The sequence below is a fragment of the Populus nigra genome, chromosome 4 (genome assembly GCF_951802175.1).
Source record: "Populus nigra chromosome 4, ddPopNigr1.1, whole genome shotgun sequence".
NCBI classification, from domain to species: domain Eukaryota; kingdom Viridiplantae; phylum Streptophyta; class Magnoliopsida; order Malpighiales; family Salicaceae; genus Populus; species Populus nigra.
The window spans coordinates 12,303,208-12,325,502 of NC_084855.1; the positions used below are offsets into that span (position 1 = coordinate 12,303,208).

The following is a 22,295-nucleotide window of genomic DNA, read 5'->3' on the forward strand; positions in this document are numbered from 1 at the left end:
GACGTCAAAAATCACACTGCAAAAGTTAACCTATAGTAAAAGAGCTACTGGAGAACCTCTCTCTCTCTCTTTTAGTTTATTACTTAAAATTAATTAATTAATAATTCTTCATTATATGCACAAGGTTTCCCCTTCATATTATTTTTGTCAATACACATGATACAGCTCCTAACTTCAGCTCCCGCAAACAAAAACCTCAAGAAACCTACAGTAATACTTGATAGAAAACACACTCAAAATCCCTACAAGATCTCCCTTGCAACATACGATAAAACTGTCCTACAGTCCTGACAAGCAACGGGAACGTGTATATACAGACACTACAAGCTGACATAACTAGGAAGAGCACGTGCTATGGAACACACGCATATATACAGATAAACTTCTAGACACTTTCACTCCTTTGCCCTATCCACACAGCCTTCGCGTTTCCAGATTGACATTTACTATTTGGTGTCCACAATACAGGAAGTTCACTGAATTTTCATTGCACCTTTTACATAGCTGGAATGGGGTTGCCCAAATTATCAACACTGCAATTGCTGTAAGAACCACCTGCGTTTTCTTTCTCAGAGTCAACATCATACGAAGCAAGCAGCCTTCTCTGCATGGATTTCATGGAAGGTGACAGTGATTAGGCATGATAACTAAGAAATCATACCACGTGGAAATGGGAAATGGTAAAATGAAAGTTCTTAAAAGTCATGGTAAATATACAGAGATCATGACAGGCCACCTAGAGACCAATTGGTGACATCATTTCATAAAGTTACTAGTTGAGCACCACAAAAGACAATCAATGAAAAAGGAATATATCTATACCTATGCAAAAAATAATTGAACCCTAATTTTCCTCATTTGAGAATAATCAGAACTTTTTGGAGTATCCTTGGACTACCAGTGAATAAACGGAACCAGTTGTGGCATGCAGCGGTACAAATATGAATTGAAAAAAAAATCAGATTAGGTAAGTACGAATATTGAGTCTGATCGCATGAAAATGGGATCCTAATTCAGATTTTCAGATGGGGTAGAGGCATCACAGGTAAATTTCACAAAAAACAACGTAGTTAAAAGCTTAACTAGTGTTAAACAAGTGCTTACATGATCCTCGAATTCTGGACTTGTCAAATTGATAGAGAGGTTCCTCATCAACAACACCACCTGGGAAAAGCCAAATAAATTCCCTTGAGTAAATTTTTTTTTTCCAGATGATAGGAAAGCCAAAACCGGCAAATTTCTTCGAACGAATACAGGCAAAACCCATGATTTTTTAAGTACAAGCAATAATATAGTTTCATGAAAAGAGTGTAGAGAAAAGGGGGAGGCAGAAGAAAAGTTGCTTCCACTCACTTCATAAGATAAGCAGCACGGTTTTTTTTTTTCTAAATATGCTTAATCTACTCAACCCCAACTGACCTACTCAACCCAACTTGCATGGTGAGAAATCATGAAGGCATAAAAGATAGAAAAACAGCTTACTGTTTCCAAATTTATTGGGTCCATCTGCTTCAACCTCTGCAAGTGATCCCTGGCATTGGGGTCAAAGACACTTCCAATGAAGCTGTACACTTGAGCAAAGTCTGGCATAACTGCATTTTGAACAGCATGAATGCGTTATGCATAGGATACAAGAAAATTTACCAGCAGATGAGATAGCGCACAAAATTCATAACACTATTTACAACTCCAGATGCAAAAGAGAGCTTCAGATCCATGAGGCAGAAAGGGCCTAAATGCCAGCAACAACGAAGTGTGCTATCCAAGGCACCAGGGAAGCTTGACATGGTTTCCACAGACCAATTTGACAGGGGTATTATCAATGAAAGCTTTATGGTCAAACTGAAAAGCTAATTGTCAATTTGATACAGCACAAGCAACACTATAGTTGTTGAGCTACTAGGGAATATTAAGAAGCTGCAAAGAAGAAAGATGATATAGAAAAACTCGGTAGCAGCAATGAATGAAAAGAGAGACTCGCATAATATAACCTTTTTCCTTCCATAAGGGGAAACAAATCCCAAATGCAAAACTTCATTTTCACCCCGACTAAAACAGCTAAAACACTTTCAACACTATTTGATGACCAAGACAACAACATAAGAAAGGCCACTAGAATTGACATGTGAGGGAGAGACGTCAAGTTTTCATGTTGAACTGACACAAAGGCATGGTTAAAGCTTATATGCACTAGGTTGGTAAGTCGTCGTTTGGAAAGAAAAAAGGTTTTAAAAAGATAAAAAAGGCCAATCATTTTCCAACTACATTTGTATCTCAACTTCAAATAAGAAACATGATACTGACCTCTCTCTGGCTTGCCCTGATCCTTATTATCAATTATTTTGCCAGCTTGCCAAGTCCTTGGGGTGCTTTCATTACTGCTACTGTAGCAACATTTATATGAAATTGTTGGCCCAGCCAATCCCGCATCATCTGAGAAAAAAAGATAATTGAAACTTTTACTTTAAAAAATCTAGCTCCTGTACAAGAAAAGAAAAGAGGTGGGGGAAGAGAGCTAGAAAAAAAATAAAACCTGTAGTCATCTGTGACATGCTCACTGGTGGTCCAGAGTTATAACTCCAGGTAGATGAAGATCCACTGGTAATTGGATTTCCAAGATCTGATGTTGTATCTGGCCGATAGAGATATCCAGGTTCAAGCAAAGTAGATGAAGATTGAAATAGCCCAGTCGCTTGTGATGCAACAACAGCTGTTAGAAATGCACAAACAAATAAAGGTTAGTCCAGAATCAGTCATTCAATCCAATCCACAAACTCCTCCCACCCTCTCAAAGCCTTAACACAAAGGCAGAACATACTAACCACTTTTAGAAGCCTTTTGCGGGTAGGGATGAGCTGCTTTTCTCTTTGGCCGAGGTGGAGGTACATGTTCACTTGTTCCACTCTTCTGAACCTTCAGAAAGTACTTTTGTGCATGACTCCGTATCTGCCAAGAACATCCATTACATTTTAAATGCAAACATTTTGATGCTGAACATGTGGTTCACTGGTAATTGTGACTGAATTCAAATACACCCATGCAAACACACAGAAGCACAAGAAAACAGTGAAGAACATGTAGTCCTGACCTATGCTCAGGAGGCCAAAATCCCTCGAATCATATTTGAGTTTAGGGACTTGAGAGTGGTGTATTAAGGCTTTATGTAAAATTTCTAACTTCAGGTACCAGTAACATACCACATCCTAAGGACATGTCTAAAGTAAACTCATAAACAGGGAGTTTCATCACTTCTTTGATCAACTATGACCATTATAACGACACTATCTTTACCATTTTAGAAACTTAAGCTTGTATGCAATAGATAGGTGTTATGACTTTGACTAACAAATTTGTTCAAGTATGATTATGCGAAATGAAACTCATAAGCATATGTTGACAACAATATCAAATGGAAAATGTAGATAAGACAGAAGAAAATCAAACCCAAAAGGTGAACTAACCTGCCACTCAAGTATTTGCAACAGTCTACACAATCAAGATATACAAATAATCATGCCATGCTAACAAGGACCATAGCTTCCAAGTGGTAAACTTATTGAGCTTGTTATCACAAGGGAGCAATCACCTCGTGAAAAAAACACACCAAATAGTAGGATTGTAAACTAATTCTCCCTCAAAGACCCTATTTTGGTGAAACATACACGGTAAAGGCCTCATCATATAGTGCCTAAAGAAGATAGATTAGATTGTTTAACATACCTGTATGACAGTCTTTGACCCAACAAATGCTTCAATCTTCTTCCAATCACGATCAAATCTGTAACCAAAAGAATTTTAGAGCACAAGGTCTATTAACCGACAAGTCAGAAAGCATATGCCTTACACACACATTGACATAGATAATCCCATAGAAAGCTTTATCATATAGTGACGCAACTGAATAACAATTTCTGCTTGTTAAGACCAAAAGGAAGATTTTTAGAAGTTTGAATGTTAGGCATTGCAGTCAGAGCTTGATGAACGTGACAAACTGAATTGTTTTAAAAATCAGAACACACAATAATATTTTTACCAAAATAAGTGGTAAGATTCAAAATCTTTCACTTTTATTGCTCTCGCCATATTCCTCAGCAACCCACAATCTTCTCACTTCTGCATCAAACACTAAAGCCCTCGTTTCAAAAACCAAATTACAATTAAAATTAATAATAATAATTAAAAAAAAGAGAGATGCTTTCATTAACACTAGCGTACACCACAAAGCAAACTCAGAACCCAAACTTCGATAAGAACCCTTTATTCCCTCAGTTTGTTTTCAAATTCTCGTATTTAATCAATCACTAAAGTCCCAAGTTCAAAATCCAAACTATAATTAAAATGGAAAAAAATGTTTTAATTAAAAAAACCAAATTACTATATCAATCATTAACATCGAACTCGAAAAACTTTTTATTATTTTTTTATTCAAATTCTTTCATTTAGCTGAGATTTTGTGAATTAAGTGAAACTAAATCCAAATCTCTTTTCTAGCAAACAAGCAAAAATAAATAAATAAAAAAGACAGACACAGAGAGAGAGAGAGGGGGGGGGGAGGAGAAGTATAATGATACTTACAATTGGAGGGCTTCTAGAAACTTGTCATGCTCCTGTTCAGTCCAGCTCTCTCTAGACTTAGTAATAGTATAAGGTTTCCGGATCTTCTTACTCGAATCCTCCGAGAACGACATCACCGTATTATTATGATTATTATTAGTATTAACCGTCGAAACTGTATTGTTACAAGTATTAGTAGCAGGAGCAGTAGCAGTAGTGGATGGTGTAGCTGCCGTTGTTGTTGGTGGTGGCGGCAGGGAATCGAGACCGGGTAACCCCATATTACTATTATTCATGGGATCAAAGAAATAAAAGCCTTGAGCCGGGTTAGGGTTAACCGACACCATTGAAAGAAAACAAAAACCGACTCTGATTATCTTCCGGTTCAGGTTGTTATGGATGGTCTGGTTTTCCTGTTAAGGTTTCTGTGCTGTGTGTTCTGTTTTGCAAGAAGTAGAGAAAGGGAGGCAAGAGATTGCTCAGAAGTGAGGAAACAGAAATAGATGTCTTTTTTTTTCTTTTTCTTTTTTTTGTTTTAATTAAGGTTTTTGTACTGAGGGTTCTGTTTTTGTAAGAGCGACGAAGGAAAGAAAAGGGAGACAATGGAACTGAAGAGAAGAAGAGATGTGTGGTTTATAAATGTTTTAGATTTTGGGTTTTTTTATTCTTTTCTTTAATATTGACACACACACGTGGCAGTATTGAGCTGTCTAGAACTGAGAGTTGGGGTATCTGTGGATTCAGCAAGTGGCAGGCAATTAGAGTAGCTGTTATGTGTTTTTTTCTTTTAAATATTATTTAAAGTGTGGAAGTCACATTTGGTAACCGCCACAAGTCAAAAGCTGGTTGGTGCTTGAAGAAACTCTGAAATTAGGGGAGTTAAACAAGATATTGAAATACAAAAAAATACATTTAAAGAGTCATTTTATAAGATTAAGATAAGATTTATTATATAAATCTTATCAAAGCTTTTGTCTCCAACATATTCTTTAGTCCAAACTAATAAATTACCACACACCATCAAGCATCTAATTCATGAAATTGAGTGATGCTTGTAATTTCTTTTAATAAAATCCATAACCTTTTTAATTATATGATTTTCACTTTATCAATCATCTTTAAATCTATTATTTCTTCATAAATATCTTAAAAGATATTTAAAATTACAATAATTATTGTTTTTTAATTTTTTTCTTTATAAACACATTAAAATAATATTTTTATTTTTAAAAAATTATTTTTGACATTGTGATTTCAAAACAATCTAAAAATAAAAAAAATTAACAAAAAATACAATTTTGACCATTAATTACCCTTCATACAACAAATACAATAAGTTTTTGGACTTCTTGATCATTAGATCCAATGTTATTGGACTCGTATGTGTAATCAGAACTAAGATTATTCACTTAATATAATTTTTATAAATTTTTATATTTAAATTTTTTTTATTATTAACCCCCTATAAAATACAGAATAATATGCTAGTTAATTATAATTTCTTATACAAATTACCTTTACACTGAAAGATTTTGCATCGTGGCAGCATATTGGAACCAGAAAATATAATTATAATTCGAGAATCTTCACGTCAACGGTTAGGATAATGCCACGTCTGGCTCTTATCCGAAGTGACTCTTGCACCCTTCCTAGGAGACACCGGAAAAGGTTGAATTTTGAAAGTTCTAGTACGGTCGAGAGACACCTGGGGCTTGGGATCGTCAGCTTGTTTGTTTCAAATATCTTGATTCTTGCCTTTTCGTTTAGCTAACACCAGCATTACTCCTCGGGGGCTGGATTATTTTTTTCAAAAAAATATGTTTAGATTTTGAAATGAGGTCAACAAATATGAAATCAAATAATTGATCATAATAAACATGCAATTTCAATAATCAAGAACGCATCCAATCTAGAATATTACATAAAACAGGCACCTCAACCTTTCTTTTATGGAAAAAACTCATATACCAAGTCATTAAATCTAAGAAACCTAATTTAAAAGAATCATGATATTCAATTCTCTATTAATTAAATATTAAATAATAAAATTAAAAACATTCATATACAAAAGGATTTTAAAAAATATTAATTAAAATAATAATGATTAAAATTAAGATACAAAATGAATTTTATATTTAATTGAAGGGTGAAATTGAAAAAAATTAATTTAATAAAATAAAATAAAATCAAGATCAAGATCAAGATCAACATAAAAAAATAAAAATAAAATGTTATAATTAAAAAGTAAAAATGAAAAATATAAAAATACCCTTTAATATCAAATTTAGTTTTTTTGCTTCCAATATTGTTTTGATCGTTTTACGATGCAATTATGAAGGAAAAATATTTATTTTTTCCTGCTCTGTTTTATAATTGACAAATCGATCATGCAATAAAATCTCAATACCTTTCTAAGCCTGTTTTAAGTTTTTTTTGAAGAGACAAAAACATTATTACACCGTTTCAATGAATACTAACAATGAGTCTAGAGTTACGATACTTTCCCATGAGGTTTTAGTTTTTTTTAATTAAGAAAACAAATTAATTAAAAAAACTTGAGTTAACTCTTTAAATCTATAACTTGTATCATGAGAAAATCTATAACTTGTATCATGAGATCAGGATAAACAAACTTAATAATAGAGAATAAAATTAAAAAAAAATTAATGTTGAAGTAATCAGTGAGTGATTTGTGAGTGATTTGTGAGGAGGAAAGAGTGAATTCTGCTCCACAATTAGTTTATGTTAATCTACTAATATAATAATGTGAAATGCTGATTTATGCTTATCAAAACTTGGAACTAGCAAATACAATATGGTTGAGCGGGGAGTTTAACTGGTATCCCCAGTTATTCATCGAAAACCGCCAAGAAATTGTTCTCCGTTAGTCGCTGTATTGACTGAAGACCCCACAAATATTTTTCTGAACAAATACCCTCGCAGCAACCGGCAACAAGGTATCCAAGGCAACATGCTGCATATTTAGGCAATAAGAAAGTGTTGATCATGATATTAAACGAGTCTGTTTCCTACGCTATAGGATCCAAGAAATGGTTGTAAGAAATAAGATTTTCGTAAACGTTTCTATCTGGATGCTTTGTTCAGAAATTGAGCTTCCAACCGATGGTATGACTTGAACATGAGATTTGTCCCCAGCCGCCCCCCCCGCCCCCCGCATCAGCAGAAGATGGTGTGCTATTAGTTCATACACATTGGTTGATATCAAACAATATTGATTGAAATTAGAATTATGAAGTACGAGTAAGAGATTTTAAGCAATTATTTTGATCATTTAAATGGCCAATGCGAGACCAGCAGGCATTGATTGGAAGGTGTTAAGCACTTTTATATGAATGATGATAGCAGAAGCTTTCCTCCCCCCATGGTTTTCCGCTCTCTCAAGCGATGTTGTGGGCTCCAAAAAACCATGTGAGGTTTCACTTTCCAATTTGCAGGCGATTGCATATTTAGTGGTGCTGTTTTTGTATTGTATATTTGTTTTTATATTTTAAAAGTATTTTAAAAAAATTAAATTTTTTTTATTTTTTTTACTTCAAATTAATAATTTTTTATGTGTTTTCTAATTATTTTGATAGGCTGATATCAAAAATATTTTTTAAAAAATAATAAAAATATTATTTTGATGAATTTCTAAGTAAAAAACACTTAAAAAAACACTCACAACTACACTCTCAAACACACCCAGCCAGCAGGATCTTGCGTTACCTTCAAGGCTTTATCATTCCAAATCTAAGATTTTGCAGGTCACTGGGGAAGAACTTGCAAAACCTAACCGCCCAAGGTCTACAACCTTGATACTTGCAGGCACAAGATAAAACCATTAGCGTCTGTCTTTATGTATTCTGACCCTAAAAGAAAATTCCGTATGCATGCTGCAATTAGCCATTAGCCCTAGCCTTTTGAGATGGCCTGAGTGCATTTAATTAAACATTACAAGGAGAAGGTGAAGAAATCATGATAAACTTATACATTGATTTTAAAAAAAAAACCTGACTTCACGGCCATCAAGGTTTTTATGGCATCATTCAAAATAAAACCTGAATTAACTATATTCATGCCTTGTGAACTCATCTATCGACTTTAGAAGTTCTTACCAGTCAAGAACTACTTCACAAGCCCGGAATCAACAACGCAAATGCAGCTACCATAAAAGCTAGACGCTAGAGAGGATGATAACACATTGGTTGACAAGTACCTACCAATAAAATGGACACTTTAATGGAACTTCATTAATTCATTACAGCAGAAAGAATCATAAATTTGAAGAAAAAATGGACAGCTCTCGTAAATTATAAAGTACATTCATTTCAGCAGAAGGCTAAACATCCCATGGGCAATGGGTGCATATATAGCTGATAACTTACAACACCAGTAAGGAAAAAAAAGGAAAAGAATGCTTTACAAATTGTTTTGAGGAAACACAAACCTCAGAAGAATAACATAATGGGCAGGTAAAAAGGTTGGGTTTCTCAACTCTTGCTTGCACAATTCAATCTAGCCAACGACTAACACCATCTTCTCCCACGGCTGCCAGAATCTCAATGCGTATATCCAAAACAGCCTGTAATTTTTATGCAAATTAAGGCAATTCAGAGAGAAAGGACAGGTGCATGAATTGTATTCTCTGTGCATGTGCTGGGTGGAAGGGGGTGGTAAGTTGGTCATGACATATTTATCAACTTTCATGCAATTCCTTCTTGTGTGCATAACAATGCGGAACTGAACAATCAACCATAGCAACCATCTAATCAATGCTATGTTTTAGCAAGGCTATAATTAACCATTATAAATCTCTGTTTATTAATGCTTAACAGAATTGAAGACAGTTGGAGGAAAATTATCTTGCAGCTTAATGCAGAGGGAGAGAGTACCAAAGGATTTCTACAGTTAACCAGCCGGCATTCCTCCAAAGAACCTTCTAACATCCAACTCTCCCAAACATCAAAACTGTGACTGGCAAAGACAAATTCCGTTCTTCTGTTAATCTGCAATTTTCAAGATAGAATTTAACCTTAATCCCAAGCAACCAAATAATTACATTTAATTTACTATTAAGATACTTGAATATTTGCAAGTTATGCATTTATTCAATCATGCTGGAAAATAAACAACAGGACATGGATCAAAGATGGACATGCTCTTAAATGCAATATTTATTTTTCTTCAAGAATAAAGATCACAATGAGAACAGATACAATGCCTGATTAAACAATAATAACATGTATCTTGTTCTTTGAAAAAATGCAACCCAAAAAATAGTCAAATCCAAAATCTGATTTTACAGAGCAAAAGTCCACTTCCCTAGAGTAAACCACCATAAAGCAGCAATACAATAAAAATAAAGATATTTATGGACCACAACAGATACAAAGGTTAAGCATGCCCCAGTTATAAGCATTTTACGAGAACTCAACATGTATAAAGGAGGCCCTATCAGCCAAAGAAAAGGAACAAAGCTAGTTAAAAAAAGCATGACCATATAATGATCACAACTTGCCAGGACATGAACTTGGAGCAGATATTAGTTCCATCGGCAGTAACTTTTAAACATAAAGCACAGCAGCACTCTCTAGCTACTCAATCTTACAAGATATAAAGTACCTGCAATAACTTTCCACCAGCAGCAAAAGATCGCAACCCAATTGTATCCTGCAGAAAATGTATCCATAAAAACACATCAGCTAACTCAACAGTTAAACCCATTCCCAATTACACAACAGAAAAGCAAGGAAAAATTTCTGCCAAACAAACCTTGCTTCTGAAAACAACAAGGAACTGTGCTGCAGGGTCTCTTTTTGTCACATTTGACATAGCATCCAGGAACCAGCCACCTCCTTTAACTCTTTGCCTGGAGACATGGAGTGCAGAGTGATCTCTTGCATATAAAGCTATAATGTGCCCATCTTTGAGAAGCTTGTCAGACTTTCCACTGAGCTTCTTGCCTGATCTTGAAAGCTGGCCAGAAGTTGGATCTTGTGTTAATTCTATCGGTGTTTTCCTACTCCTTGAGTCTTCAGGGGATGCGAACCGAGAACCAGAACTTAACCCTTGATCAGTGCCACTCATAGCAGTATCATCTTCTTGATGTGAAGTAATTTCTTTCTCTAATTGAGAAGGATCACCTGATTTCTGTTGGGATTTTTGATGGCCGTGTCTTTTTTTTGCCTTCTTGCCTAATCGGTTCCGTCTTCCTTCAGGTCTTGTGGCCATATTTTGAGACATGCCAGAAACCTGAGCTTTGCTGGTAGATTCTATTGATTGACTAGTGACTTTTTTGTGATAGCTTTCTAGAGTCACCTGAACATCATTTGTCAGTTGCTCAACAACAGAATCCTGCAGGGTACTTTCTTTGTCTTGTCTGTGAAATTGATAGCTTTCCTCACCTATTTCACTTTCTTCCTCTTCCTCGTCAGAAATGGCATTTTTTGGTACAGTCCCATCAAGGAAGAATGACTGCAGTATAGAGATGGCTTTGTCCCTTATCTCCATCCACACTTCTTCACTGTAATCTGCACTGCGTGGAAGTATCAATACATTGGGCATCTCTTTCACCTGAAGCAATAGTTTATGGGATGGATCACTCAGACTAGGAGATGCTGTATTCCGAGTTAAATATCATACAGCATTCACATAAAATCTTAGAGCACATCTTTCCAAACATTACCAAAATCAAAGAGCACGTTCAAAGCTTTGAGACCTCAACAATTGCTGCTCAGCATATGATATCTAGGTAGGAAGTGTAACAATAAGCTAGCATTGGTTTTTGTTCAAAGACAGAAGGGACGAGAGAGAACAATACAAAGGAGTTGAGATGGAGATGGAGATGGAACAGGGGTAAAGATGGAGTTATTTTGGTGGTAATGCACAAGATAAAGTGTTTATTTGGTTGATGATATACAAGACAATACAAAATGTAGAAAAACTCTTTACCGTTGTATTATTTTGTTTTTATACGACACATTTAAAACACTAGACAATTTTTTTTTTCATTATTACTCATGTCTTATTCAATAATTTGTCAATAATAATAATATAGCTCTTTTCATTTCACATTATGGTAAAAATAAAAATATTTTTATGTCAATTTCAGAAAAATTATTAATTCAATAAATTATTAATTATTTTGATTTCTATGTAACTCTAGAAAAAACATTATTTATCTAATAAATGTCTAATAATTGTAATTTACTTTGGCTAATTCATTTTTTCTTTTTGTAAATATAAATTAAGAAAATTTATAATCTACTTTAGTCAGTTAGTTAGTTTTCTTCAATTTTAATTTGATGGAATGATAAAGAAAATTTTAACATAAAAATACACATAAAAAAAAATGTGTGTATATATATATATATATATATATATATATATATATAAAAAGAAGAAGAATCATCCAGCCTCAATCTGACCAGGCTCAGGTGTGCCTGCGCTGGGACACAGCCCAGACATGCAAGTTGGAAGGAAAATGACATGTTGTCTATCTTCATCTTCTTTACCAAGTCTCGCATGTTTCTTGGGAGACTATTGGAATCCGGCATGCGCGCCAGCCACCATGAAAAAATCACTTTTTGGCTGTTTTTGAAAAACATATAACACTCCCCTAAACCTTCTAAACACAAATATAATCTTAAAAAACAAATTAACCAGCAAATCAATACAAAAATTCAATTTTAAAATATTTAGATATAAAACTTCAAATCTCTCTCTCTCAAACCTTGTGACAAAATAGTATAATTTTTGTGTCTATGAATTCCTTATGACAAGCATTTTCTTTTGAAGGAGTATTGACTGGTGGTTTGATCCTATCTAGCCAAAATTTTATCTGTCTACTCCTTATTCTCTTTTCTTAATGTTTTTCTTATTTTTATGATTTTTTCTTTTATTTTTTCCTTTTCAAATTCAATGGTAGAAATTGAATATTATAAACTTAATGGTTTGGATCTTAAGTTAGAGATAGAGATGAGAATTTTAAAATGTTTTCAAGGACATTTTTGGAAAAACATTATTATTTACGTGTCTAAGACATGTCCCGTCTGTAATTTTTTTAGAGGTACATAAATTCGCTCAATTTTTATCCAGGATACGAATTCAAAAATGAGTTTTACCCCTGTCTGCGCTACAAAGCAGGTATCTATCCCGATTGCCTTCATCTCTACTGTCTCGAGACAATAACCGATGCCACCTAAGGGACTTTATCCTCTAAAACTTGGAAAAAGAATTTGGTTTTATTCCGATCCATAATCAAGTAACTCAAAGTTAGAAAAGAATAGAGATTTCTTAAGAAACAAGCATGCTCAAAAGTGCAATGGTTGATTTAGAACAATAGAAATCAAGTGATTAGAAGAGAGGGGGGGGGGGGGGGGGGGGGCAACATATAGGAATACCTATACTCCACACAACCTTTTTTCAATTAAACTGGAAAGAGTGGATACCGCTTAGCAATTTGGTTACCACTACACTGATACTTGACATAGAGAACTAGAGGTGTTTGTCAACCTAACCAACCCAACCCAATTAACTTAGTTATTTAGGAGGGGGTAGAGTAGGTTATCAATTAATTATAAAGTAACTGACATTTCAAATTTGTACACGAAATGTTATAGATACCATGAAATAACACACTTCCTTCAAACTGCTTATAGATACCCTAAAAATAACAATGTGATCCAATTCATAAATCATACATACCCATGCTTCCATCCACTGTGGTCCTTCAGCACCATCCAAGGCACAACCAGCCAAGGTCCCATCAATCAAAAGTTGCTTTAAAGCACAATCATCCAGCAACTGACTGCTGCCCGTATTCACAAGAAATGCCCCTGCAAGTAAGCAAAAGTGGTTCCTTCAACATAAATACCAACAGGAAATAATTTATCGCAAACTTTTCAAAATGAGTAAGAGTAATGTACCTGGCTTTATATGCTGCAAACACTCTGCACTAATAATCTGAACAGTTTCATTAGTTAAAGCACAGTGAAGTGAAATAAGATCACTAGCAGCTAGCAAATCATTAAGAGTATCCATTCTTCGAGCAGCTGAAGGAAATGCAATAGAAGACCTGCTTAATATTCCTGGCCCCTACATAATTTGATTTGGGAAAAAAAATGAACAAAGAGCAAGTCCAAGTTGAAAGAACAAATAAACTGTGCACCAGAAATTGAAAGCAGAAAAGCGCACAAAGCAACTCCATGCATTAAATTAGAGAGCAGCTACAAGTAAACACTAGGCCCCATAAACAACTAATTTGGAACTATTTACAGAAACAAAATGTATTCTTTCCACATAAACCTCATAAAGCATCAAAGTGAACTTCATTTGTCTTATGCCCATAAATCAATTACATCAATAAAACACGAAAGTTTTGAGTCGCTCTAACATTAAACATCAATTGAAAAAATAACAATTTTCTTCAATTTAATTCACAAGCAACAAAAACAATCTAAAGATAACATCTTTAGCACCAAAATCAACACGTAACTAAACAGCTTGAATAACTAAGATTTTTCAAAATGCACAAATAAATACCTCATTCACATCAAAATAAAGAACACTTATTTTGAAAGCCAAGCTTCTAGTAGCCAAAGACTTAGCCGATGCAGATCTACCAACAATGCCCAATACCAGACCTCTACACCTCCTCATTCCTCTACAAAGAGGCTGTACCGAGCCAAGCCAACCCGAAGCTGACAACGTATGTCTTGATAACAAGTGCGTCCGGCGAAGCAAGCCGAGAAACAAAGCCATAACCGTGTCCGCGATCTCCTCGGCTCGAGAAGTGTCAACGTGGACAAGCCGGAGACCTAAATCGGCAGCGAGGGCCGAGTCGACGGCTCGGTCAGCCGATCCCAGGCATAGGATAAGCTGGTAAGGACGGAGACGGCGTTGGGCAGCGCGTGGGAGGTAAGCGAGGGAGTGGAGGAGGACGGCAGCCGCTGATTCAATTTTTCCATCGGAGAGACGGCTGAGAGGAACGTGTTCGATTGAAGCGACGCCGGATAAGGACTCTTTTTCGATGGCACAATCTTCGATGCAGTTGAGAGTGACGACTAGAGGGAGATTTTGTTGTGGGGGAGGAGGGTTAGTGGCAAGGTGGTGGAGTGACATTGTCGTTGAGGATCTATTATTCGTGGCGCTCATTTACAATTTTTGTTCAAGTTAGGGTTTAAAGTGAGGAATTTGGGGCATTTTTTGGGGTTTAATGGAGGAGGAGGAGGAGAGAAGAGAGAGCACCTTTTTTTTTTTTTTGGTGAAATGAAACTTGAAAGAGAGAACTGATGGTGTGTCGTTTTTTCAGTTGGTTCGTTTTTGCTTCCTATGTTATCGGAGAGGGTGAAATGTACCTTGCTGGTCTAGGCACTGGACTAGACTAGATCTGACCCCTGGTTCTTCAAGTTTTTGAAAACTTGCAGTAATATCCTCAAGGCTATGCGGTTTCTTAATTTTATTTTATTTTTCTAATCTGGTTTCTTGTATAATTGAAAAATTTTTGAATTTTTTTTATATTTTTAAATCATTTTAATATATTAATATTGAAAAAAATTATAAATTATAAAAATATATTTTTAAATCAGAATAATTTTTTAAAAAAATTGTAATGACGACCTCGCTTGGCTTTTGTTTGCCATTGAGTGTTATTTGATTTTTGAAGAGTTGAAGTAAAATTGTTTAGTTTACTCTTTAAAAACATTGCACAATGACCTTCTATCTATTGATTTTTGTAATGTGGACCTGCTACTTACCCTCCTCCAATAAGTTTTTATGTCCAAATTCAAACATTAATTTTTTTTTTTTAGATTAACATAGGTGTTCGGGCTAACTTACGCGTACTTCAACTAATCTCACAGGTCCTGAAATTAACGGCCATGTAAACCTCCAGTAACCATCATGAGCAACCATATATAAATTCTAAGTTAGCCTGCAGAAGATATTCCTGCTCACCTTTTTTTTTTTAATCCAATCTTAAGTTTGCTAATATTATGCATCGATGATACATCTCAATTGTGAAATTGTAATAAACATCAACACTATAGTTTTGATGATAAATTAACATATATAATCTTATCACATTTTTATATTTAGTTGTAGTTAATAAACAGTTTAAGCTAGCTTAATCCTAAGTAAAAGTAAAGGAGAAAGAACAAGTAATGGGTCTCCCTTGTCTGGCCAACTCCATATTTAATATTTGAATTTGAATAAAAAGCCTTGTTTAAATAATGAAAGATTTAGTTGGTGTTTGAGATTACAGCAGTGGTTGATTTTTAAATTAGTTTTTGATTATAAATATATTAAAATAATATTTTTTTATTTTTTTAACAATCTAAAATTATATAAAAATAATAATTTGAAGAAAAAAATAATTAATTTACAAAAGTTTTTTTTGAACGCAAAAAAAAACACATTATAAATAAAAGGATATATTAAAAAATATAATTAACGAAGGGCCACATTAAGAGAATAAAAAAAATAAAAGGACTTCTGATATTACTAGCCTGAATTTTACCTGTTTTATTTTACGTGAATTTTACCAATAACTGGCCTTTGTTAAAAAAAAAAGAGTCAAGAACCTGGCTGGGCTAGGCTACACTGGGAGGCAAAAAAAAAACCCTTCATTTTTACACTTCCAAGGTGTATGGCAACAAAAGGTGAATGGTGAGAATTAAATTTTTATTTTGGAGGTGTTCAGTTAAAATGAAAATAAAAATTACACAGCTTTATTTTCATGGAAGGAGGTGGAAATAAAATAAAAACGAGAATGGATTTTTTTAAAATAATAATATTTATATTCATTGATATCAAATACTTGCACTGCTATCATTGCCTCAAGCACCACCATCTGACATTACTGTAAAGAACTATTTTTTAGATATTATTTTTCCTATATTTTAAGGGAGATTTTGTGAATTTGAGGCCGTGAATGTGAGGTATTTAGGAGAGATTTTACATGTCTATAAATTTACTGGTTCAGAGAGCTTACAGGCACACGATAATGGAAAATTGTGAAGGGAGAATGAAATCTAGTTTTGTATAGTTCGCTTGGCTTACAACTTTGCGTTTAAAGGTGGTCTGGTCATGGAATTGGGTGACATGGAAGAGAGAGAAGGAAGCGAGAGAAGGAAGCGAGAGAGAGAGAGGGAGAGAGAGGGAGGGAGGAGGGAGGAGAAAAGAAAGGAGAAGAAAACAGAAAAGGAGAAAGGAAACAAAAAGAATTTTACAATTTTTATAGATAGTTCAGTGACAAATATTATGTTTTCTCATTAAAAATAGGCAGAGATTGTAAAGGAAGGGGTCCAATTTTAAATGGCCCACAGTACCAGGATTGTAAAGGATTAATCATGTGTTTGTTTTGGAGATGTAATTTTTTTTTAATAAAGTACAACCCTTTTAAAATATAAATCATACTTTATAAAAATAAAAAAAATACTTTTTATGTTGATCCTACTAAAAAAAAGTCAATCATGCTTTTAAACTAAATATTTTTTATTTGTTTTAAAGGTTGAAGTTGAGTTTTGTATATGAACCTGCTAAAAAAATTAGAAAAAAAATATGTATAATTAGATTCTACCTGACCTCAACCTCAACTATAAAAGTTAAAATAAATATACTTGTAAAAGTGTTTGGTAATGGAAAAGCTTGTGTGAAACCCATTCAAAATTGCGATCAAACTATTGATTTTGCAAAAACAACAATAAAATATTTTTGATGTTTTATGAAGAAAGAAAGTAAATTGATTATTATTGTTTCGTATAAAGTTGTAAAAATAACCTTATGGAAATCTTTCTGTATAATTTTACTTCAACTTGAAATCGACTCGAAACAAATATAAATAGATAAAAAATATTTTTAACCGTTTAATTTTGGATCAGATTTAAGTAAGTTCGAGTCGAGTAGGGTATGAATATTATCACACCCGAACCCAAGTTCATCAACAGCCCTAAAATTTGAAATAATTACAATTATATCAAGCTATATATATATATATATATATAAAAGGTTGTCACACTTCACCCTCACCAGCCAACTTCCCTTCTAAACACTCTCTTCCTCCTACTGCTCTGTACTTTTCTCTCCTGGTCATTTCTATAAACCAGACAACACCCACCAACAGATCCGTCACAAGCTAACCATTAAAGCGGTGCCACCCATTGTCCACACCAATCCAGGAGATGAGAATTTGTTTTTGTCCACCATTGTTTATTGGAGTTCACCATTGTTTATTGGAGTTTAAAGTATTTTTTATTTAAAAATATATTAAAATAATTTTTTTTTAAATATTTTTAACATTAATATATTAAAATAAAACAATCTAAAAAAAATTTAAAAAAATAATTTTAAATAAAAATAATAATCAAAATTTAAAGAAATATGATTTTACATCACGTTCCCAAAGTCTCAGTTGGATTTATATGTATAATATGTTGTTATCCCTTTCGATTTATTACAGACTAACCAAGCAAGGTCATGCACTGCAAAAGATTTGAAGTTAGAATTTGAATTAAATAAAGCCCTTGTTTTTACTAGTGACAAGTCAATCATATTTTAAGCAAAGATGTCCACGAATCATAGAGTACGAGAGGAGACTTCAAATATCTAGTCCTGCATAAGTGCATAAAAAACTAGCATTTCATAACCTATCCTCAGGCTAAATGGGAATAAAAACCTGGCTCAATGCCTCTAGGTTCCTCAGAACTCAGAAGATAGCAAAAATTAGATCACCAAAATAACAACACTCCCATATGTGGTTAAAAACACTTTCCATTATTTCAGAGGGGCAACACGCAGCTTGGAACAAATTAATTAAATGCAAAAATGAGCAGCAGTTTAGGTTGGAAGCAAGGAAAGAAAAAAGAAGAAGAAGAACCACGTTACACTTCTAGCAGGGAGATAGAGAGCTACACAAATATATTACAAGACTCAGAGAAATATGTGCATTTTTAGAGAGGCACACTTGCACCACCAAAAACCCATGCAGGCCTGTGAACAGGTCTGTACATCTATTGCAGGTTCATCAGACGATTGAAGCTGTCAATCCCTCCATAGCCTACGCCAAAACTCGGCTAGTCCAAATATTCAAGCAGATTTGCATTACATCCATGTGGACCAATATAAATCATGGTCTGATAAGCAACTGGAGGAATGAGAGGAAGAACTTTAAGCTGGTCTCCTTGTCAAGAAAGATCTTAAAACTACAAAACAAATATGCTGTACAAGCTCCACGCCATTTACCAGAACTCACGCTTAACAGATCAAGCCTGCCTTATCTGTTCCACATCTTCGACATCATACATTGAGCAATATTACAGACGTGCTTCTAAATTCTGAAAGATCTCTAACTGTTTTTGTTCATAGACGATAGCAAGCAATTAGATGGAAGTTCATAAAAACCTCCTCCTAAAATTCCGGGTAGTTGCTTGATAAGAGCGCATAAGCAGTCCAACACCAATGCCAACACCAAGGCACATCCCAAGGCCAATTCCAACACCAACTCTCACACCAGCATTAAACCATGAAAGTTGTCCATCCTCACCATAATACATGTCTTGTGAGTAGTATCTGTTTCCGATTTTCTCATCTGAATCATAGCCATCATCACCTTCGGCTTCAGCAATCTGCACAAGGGGGGCCACTATTAATGAGACAACTGGAATAACACAAATTATAGATGAGGGCTTGCTATTCCAAGTAAACTGATGCGTCAATAACCTTCCCAAAACACATCATCAGGAAACCTCCCTAGACATATTGAATCATGTTTGTACTAGCACTGAACCTGAGCAGTTATTCACATCATGGATTCATATTGATTAAAATATGAAAAAAGATGTCCTCAAAAAGCTTCTACGGCTGATCCACAGTTGAATATCTTGAAGACCATGATTCCTTCCTTTGAGCAACATGCATTTGCATGATTTATTTCGATAAGATAAAAGCACACAATCCAGTTCATTTATGATCAACTCCCGAGTTGCGCACAATGCCATTGACTGACAGACCTAAACAAGTGGCAATAATTACAAGAAGGGAGATGCTTGTTGTATACTATCATCTTAACATCTTCCTTGGCCTTCTCCGAGATCTTAATTAACTCCCCATCATATATTACAGATATTGAGTTAACAAAAATAGAGTATATTCAAAATTTTCAGATTCTTAATGGCAACAGGTGTTTTTTTCACTCCATTTGCTTGCGTGTGCCAATCATGGTCTTACAAGCTACCTTCTCTCTCTCACCAAATAATCAAGTAGTTCAAGAATCTACTTCTCACAAAATGCAAAAAAGTGGGTGCCCTTGATAGATTAAGAAAACAAAAATCGTAATGCAATTTTAGGTTCGCAGGAAACAATTCAGAACAAGTACCAGCAGATCTAATGCACTGATCCTTGACCACATTGCAAAACTACAACTTAAAACGATACAAATCAACATCAAAATCCACATTACCTGCGATGTACAAAACTTATAAACTCATAATCAGAATTAACTCAACTCGGGCAACTTCAATTCAAATTAAGCTACTACAAAAGGCAAGCAAACAAAAGCCCGCAACACTCACAACTTCACCTCCCTGCAATATAACAACCAATACACAACAGCAAAACACCTGCATTTCCTCACTTAACATTCTCTAGAACAAAACAACTTATTTTTCAATCATTGTATTTCCGATTAAAATTCCAAACAAAGAGGGAAGCATTAATGATAACAAGATAAATTTACCTGAACTTTGCGTTCTCGTACCAACTCATTACTAATACCACCATTTTGCTTCCTATTGTCCAGCTCCTCATCCTCTGGAATCGCATCAAGCATCGCATACCTAGAAGCTTTCTTCCTCGGACTAACCAAAATGGTCTTCGTCAAAATCACCGGAACACCTCCACAACAACCAGCAATATAAACCTCGATCACGGGCGCCGAAACCCCCAATTTAAACACCGATTTCCCTTCAAAAACACCAGTCGCCACACAGCACTCTAAGCACCATCCTGTCTTTGCATCATTCTCCAACCCCCCTACACTCCCATTATTCCCCCACGATGTCGTTTCAATCCTCTCCAACGACCCACACAAAACCATATCCTTGTTATCCAATACTTCGAATTCAACCCCGCAGGTGACTCGCACGCTGTCCGTGCTAACATACGTGACCTCTGACAATTCCTTGTTGAGGCGGTCGCGACGGAGGGTTAAGGTGGCGGAATCAGCAGCGGGGATTTTTGAGCCGTTGATTTCAAGTGGAGTGCTGATTGAACGACCGAGATGGCGAAGGGTTAGGTGGCCTGGTACGCTTTCGATGACGCAAGGAGTTATTCTTACGTAGAATAACCGGACTTCGAGCCATGAAGATGATTTGTTCGTTATTAGATTGTTGTAGGAATGTGATTCGTTGTAGTTTTGATCCATTGAACCCTAATTAATTCCTTCAAATTGGAATCAGAAATGGGGATTTCCGGATTTTGATTTTGATTTTGAATTTTTTTTGTTAAATCATTTGAGATTTTATTTTTTGGAATTTTGGGAGCGAGGATTAGAAGCAATGTTTGTGGGGGGGATGAGGCTTCTTCCTTTTTTTTTGGAGAGGAAAAGGGTTTTGAGTTTGAATATTTACGTGAGAAATCAGTGCTTTTAAAAGTGATTTTGAGTGTCTAAGGAGATGTTGCGAATGCGAAGGACAGAGACACACCAGGTCAAGATTTTTTGAGAAGAAATAGTGAGGAGGAGGAGGAGGAGGAGGAAGAAACTGTGAACTGTAATTAACTAATACGTGTCGTCGTCAGGTGCTCTTGCTGGATGTTAACGGGAAACTTAAACGCCGTTAAAAGTGCATGTCCTAAACTGGTCTGGGCTAGCATGTGGGTCTTGAAAAGATGACTTCACAGAATGGGCCTGCACCTCGATTCAGAGCATCATGAGTTAAAATGGGACTGTGCTATATTGTATTTGTTGGTGGTTAAGAAAATTGTGGCAGGCATTAGCCAGACAGCTGGACCTCACAACAGCTGTGAGCCTGTGACGTGATAGTGCAGTGCAGGGAAGAATAGGCCGGCTACTCTTAGTACTTTTTTTTGGTCCCGCCCTGTTGATTCATATATCACTTCACCACGAAAATTAAAAAAAGCATCATTTTTGGTAGTGTTGTTGAATTGTATTTTTTTAAAAAATAAATAATTAATATTTTTTTTATGTGCTATTATAAAGAATTAAAACATATTATTTTAATATATTTTTAAATAAAAAATACTTTTAAAAATACCCCACATCACAATCTCAAATACAATAAAAAAAAATAAGACCGAAAAACCAGCTTCATGATGTCTCTAATTTTTTTTTCTTACCTGGGGCCTGGGGGGGTTCTTAGCTTGAGAATATCCTTTATCTTCAGGAAAGAGAGAGAGAGAGAGAGAGAGAGAGTGCCCTTGAAAAATCTAGCATTTGCCTTTCTTGATATCCAGTATCTTGCATGTTTGTTTAAGAAATGCGCCCGGTATTTAAAGTACGTTTTTTTAAGAGGAATACTGCACGGCAAACCTCGTAAAAAAACATGTATTGCATGTTTCTCAGACAGCACAAATCGCAAGCAAACAGTTTTCTTTGTCCTCTAGGCCTTCACGAATGTGTTTTTTTTTGTGCCTGCTTATTTAATAAGCTCTCATGTTGGGCATGATGCCTAAACCCACGGTTATTTTTGTTCTCAAATTTACTCTCTAGTCTAGCTTGGGAATCA

The 22,295-nt window shown here is 35.0% G+C and overlaps 2 protein-coding genes across 5 annotated transcripts; both read right to left on the bottom strand.

The window, feature by feature from the left end:
* Positions 1–89: 89 nt before the first annotated feature.
* Positions 90–5,180, bottom strand: LOC133691007 (protein REVEILLE 5-like). Of its 3 annotated transcripts, none has more exons than XM_062111314.1 (8): positions 4,576–5,179; positions 3,721–3,778; positions 2,823–2,946; positions 2,534–2,710; positions 2,305–2,433; positions 1,483–1,592; positions 1,105–1,164; positions 90–599 (listed from the first exon to the last, which is right to left on the bottom strand). In XM_062111314.1, the coding sequence occupies exons 1-8, from the start codon at positions 4,899–4,901 to the stop codon at positions 582–584; spliced, it is 1,002 nt and encodes a 333-aa protein (XP_061967298.1). In that variant the 5' UTR covers positions 4,902–5,179; the 3' UTR covers positions 90–581. The 3 variants fall into 3 exon arrangements, 2 of the variants coding, with proteins under 2 accessions (XP_061967298.1, XP_061967297.1); XM_062111313.1 differs by having other exon boundaries at positions 90–604; positions 4,576–5,178; XR_009841564.1 differs by having other exon boundaries at positions 546–604; positions 1,354–1,592; positions 4,576–5,180.
* A 3,244-nt stretch (positions 5,181–8,424) lies between these two features.
* On the bottom strand, positions 8,425–21,325 carry LOC133691408 (C-terminal binding protein AN-like). Of its 2 annotated transcripts, XM_062111901.1 has the most exons (9): positions 20,288–21,325; positions 18,955–19,178; positions 14,098–14,704; positions 13,482–13,650; positions 13,261–13,391; positions 10,327–11,127; positions 10,177–10,224; positions 9,447–9,560; positions 8,861–9,136 (listed from the first exon to the last, which is right to left on the bottom strand). In XM_062111901.1, exons 1-9 carry the CDS (start codon positions 20,972–20,974, stop codon positions 9,065–9,067), a joined length of 2,853 nt encoding a protein of 950 aa, XP_061967885.1. In that variant the 5' UTR covers positions 20,975–21,325; the 3' UTR covers positions 8,861–9,064. The 2 variants fall into 2 exon arrangements, 1 of the variants encoding a protein (XP_061967885.1); XR_009841670.1 differs by lacking the exons at positions 18,955–19,178; positions 20,288–21,325 and adding an exon at positions 8,425–8,770 and having other exon boundaries at positions 9,002–9,136; positions 14,098–14,954.
* Between the last annotated feature and the right edge of the window lie 970 nt (positions 21,326–22,295).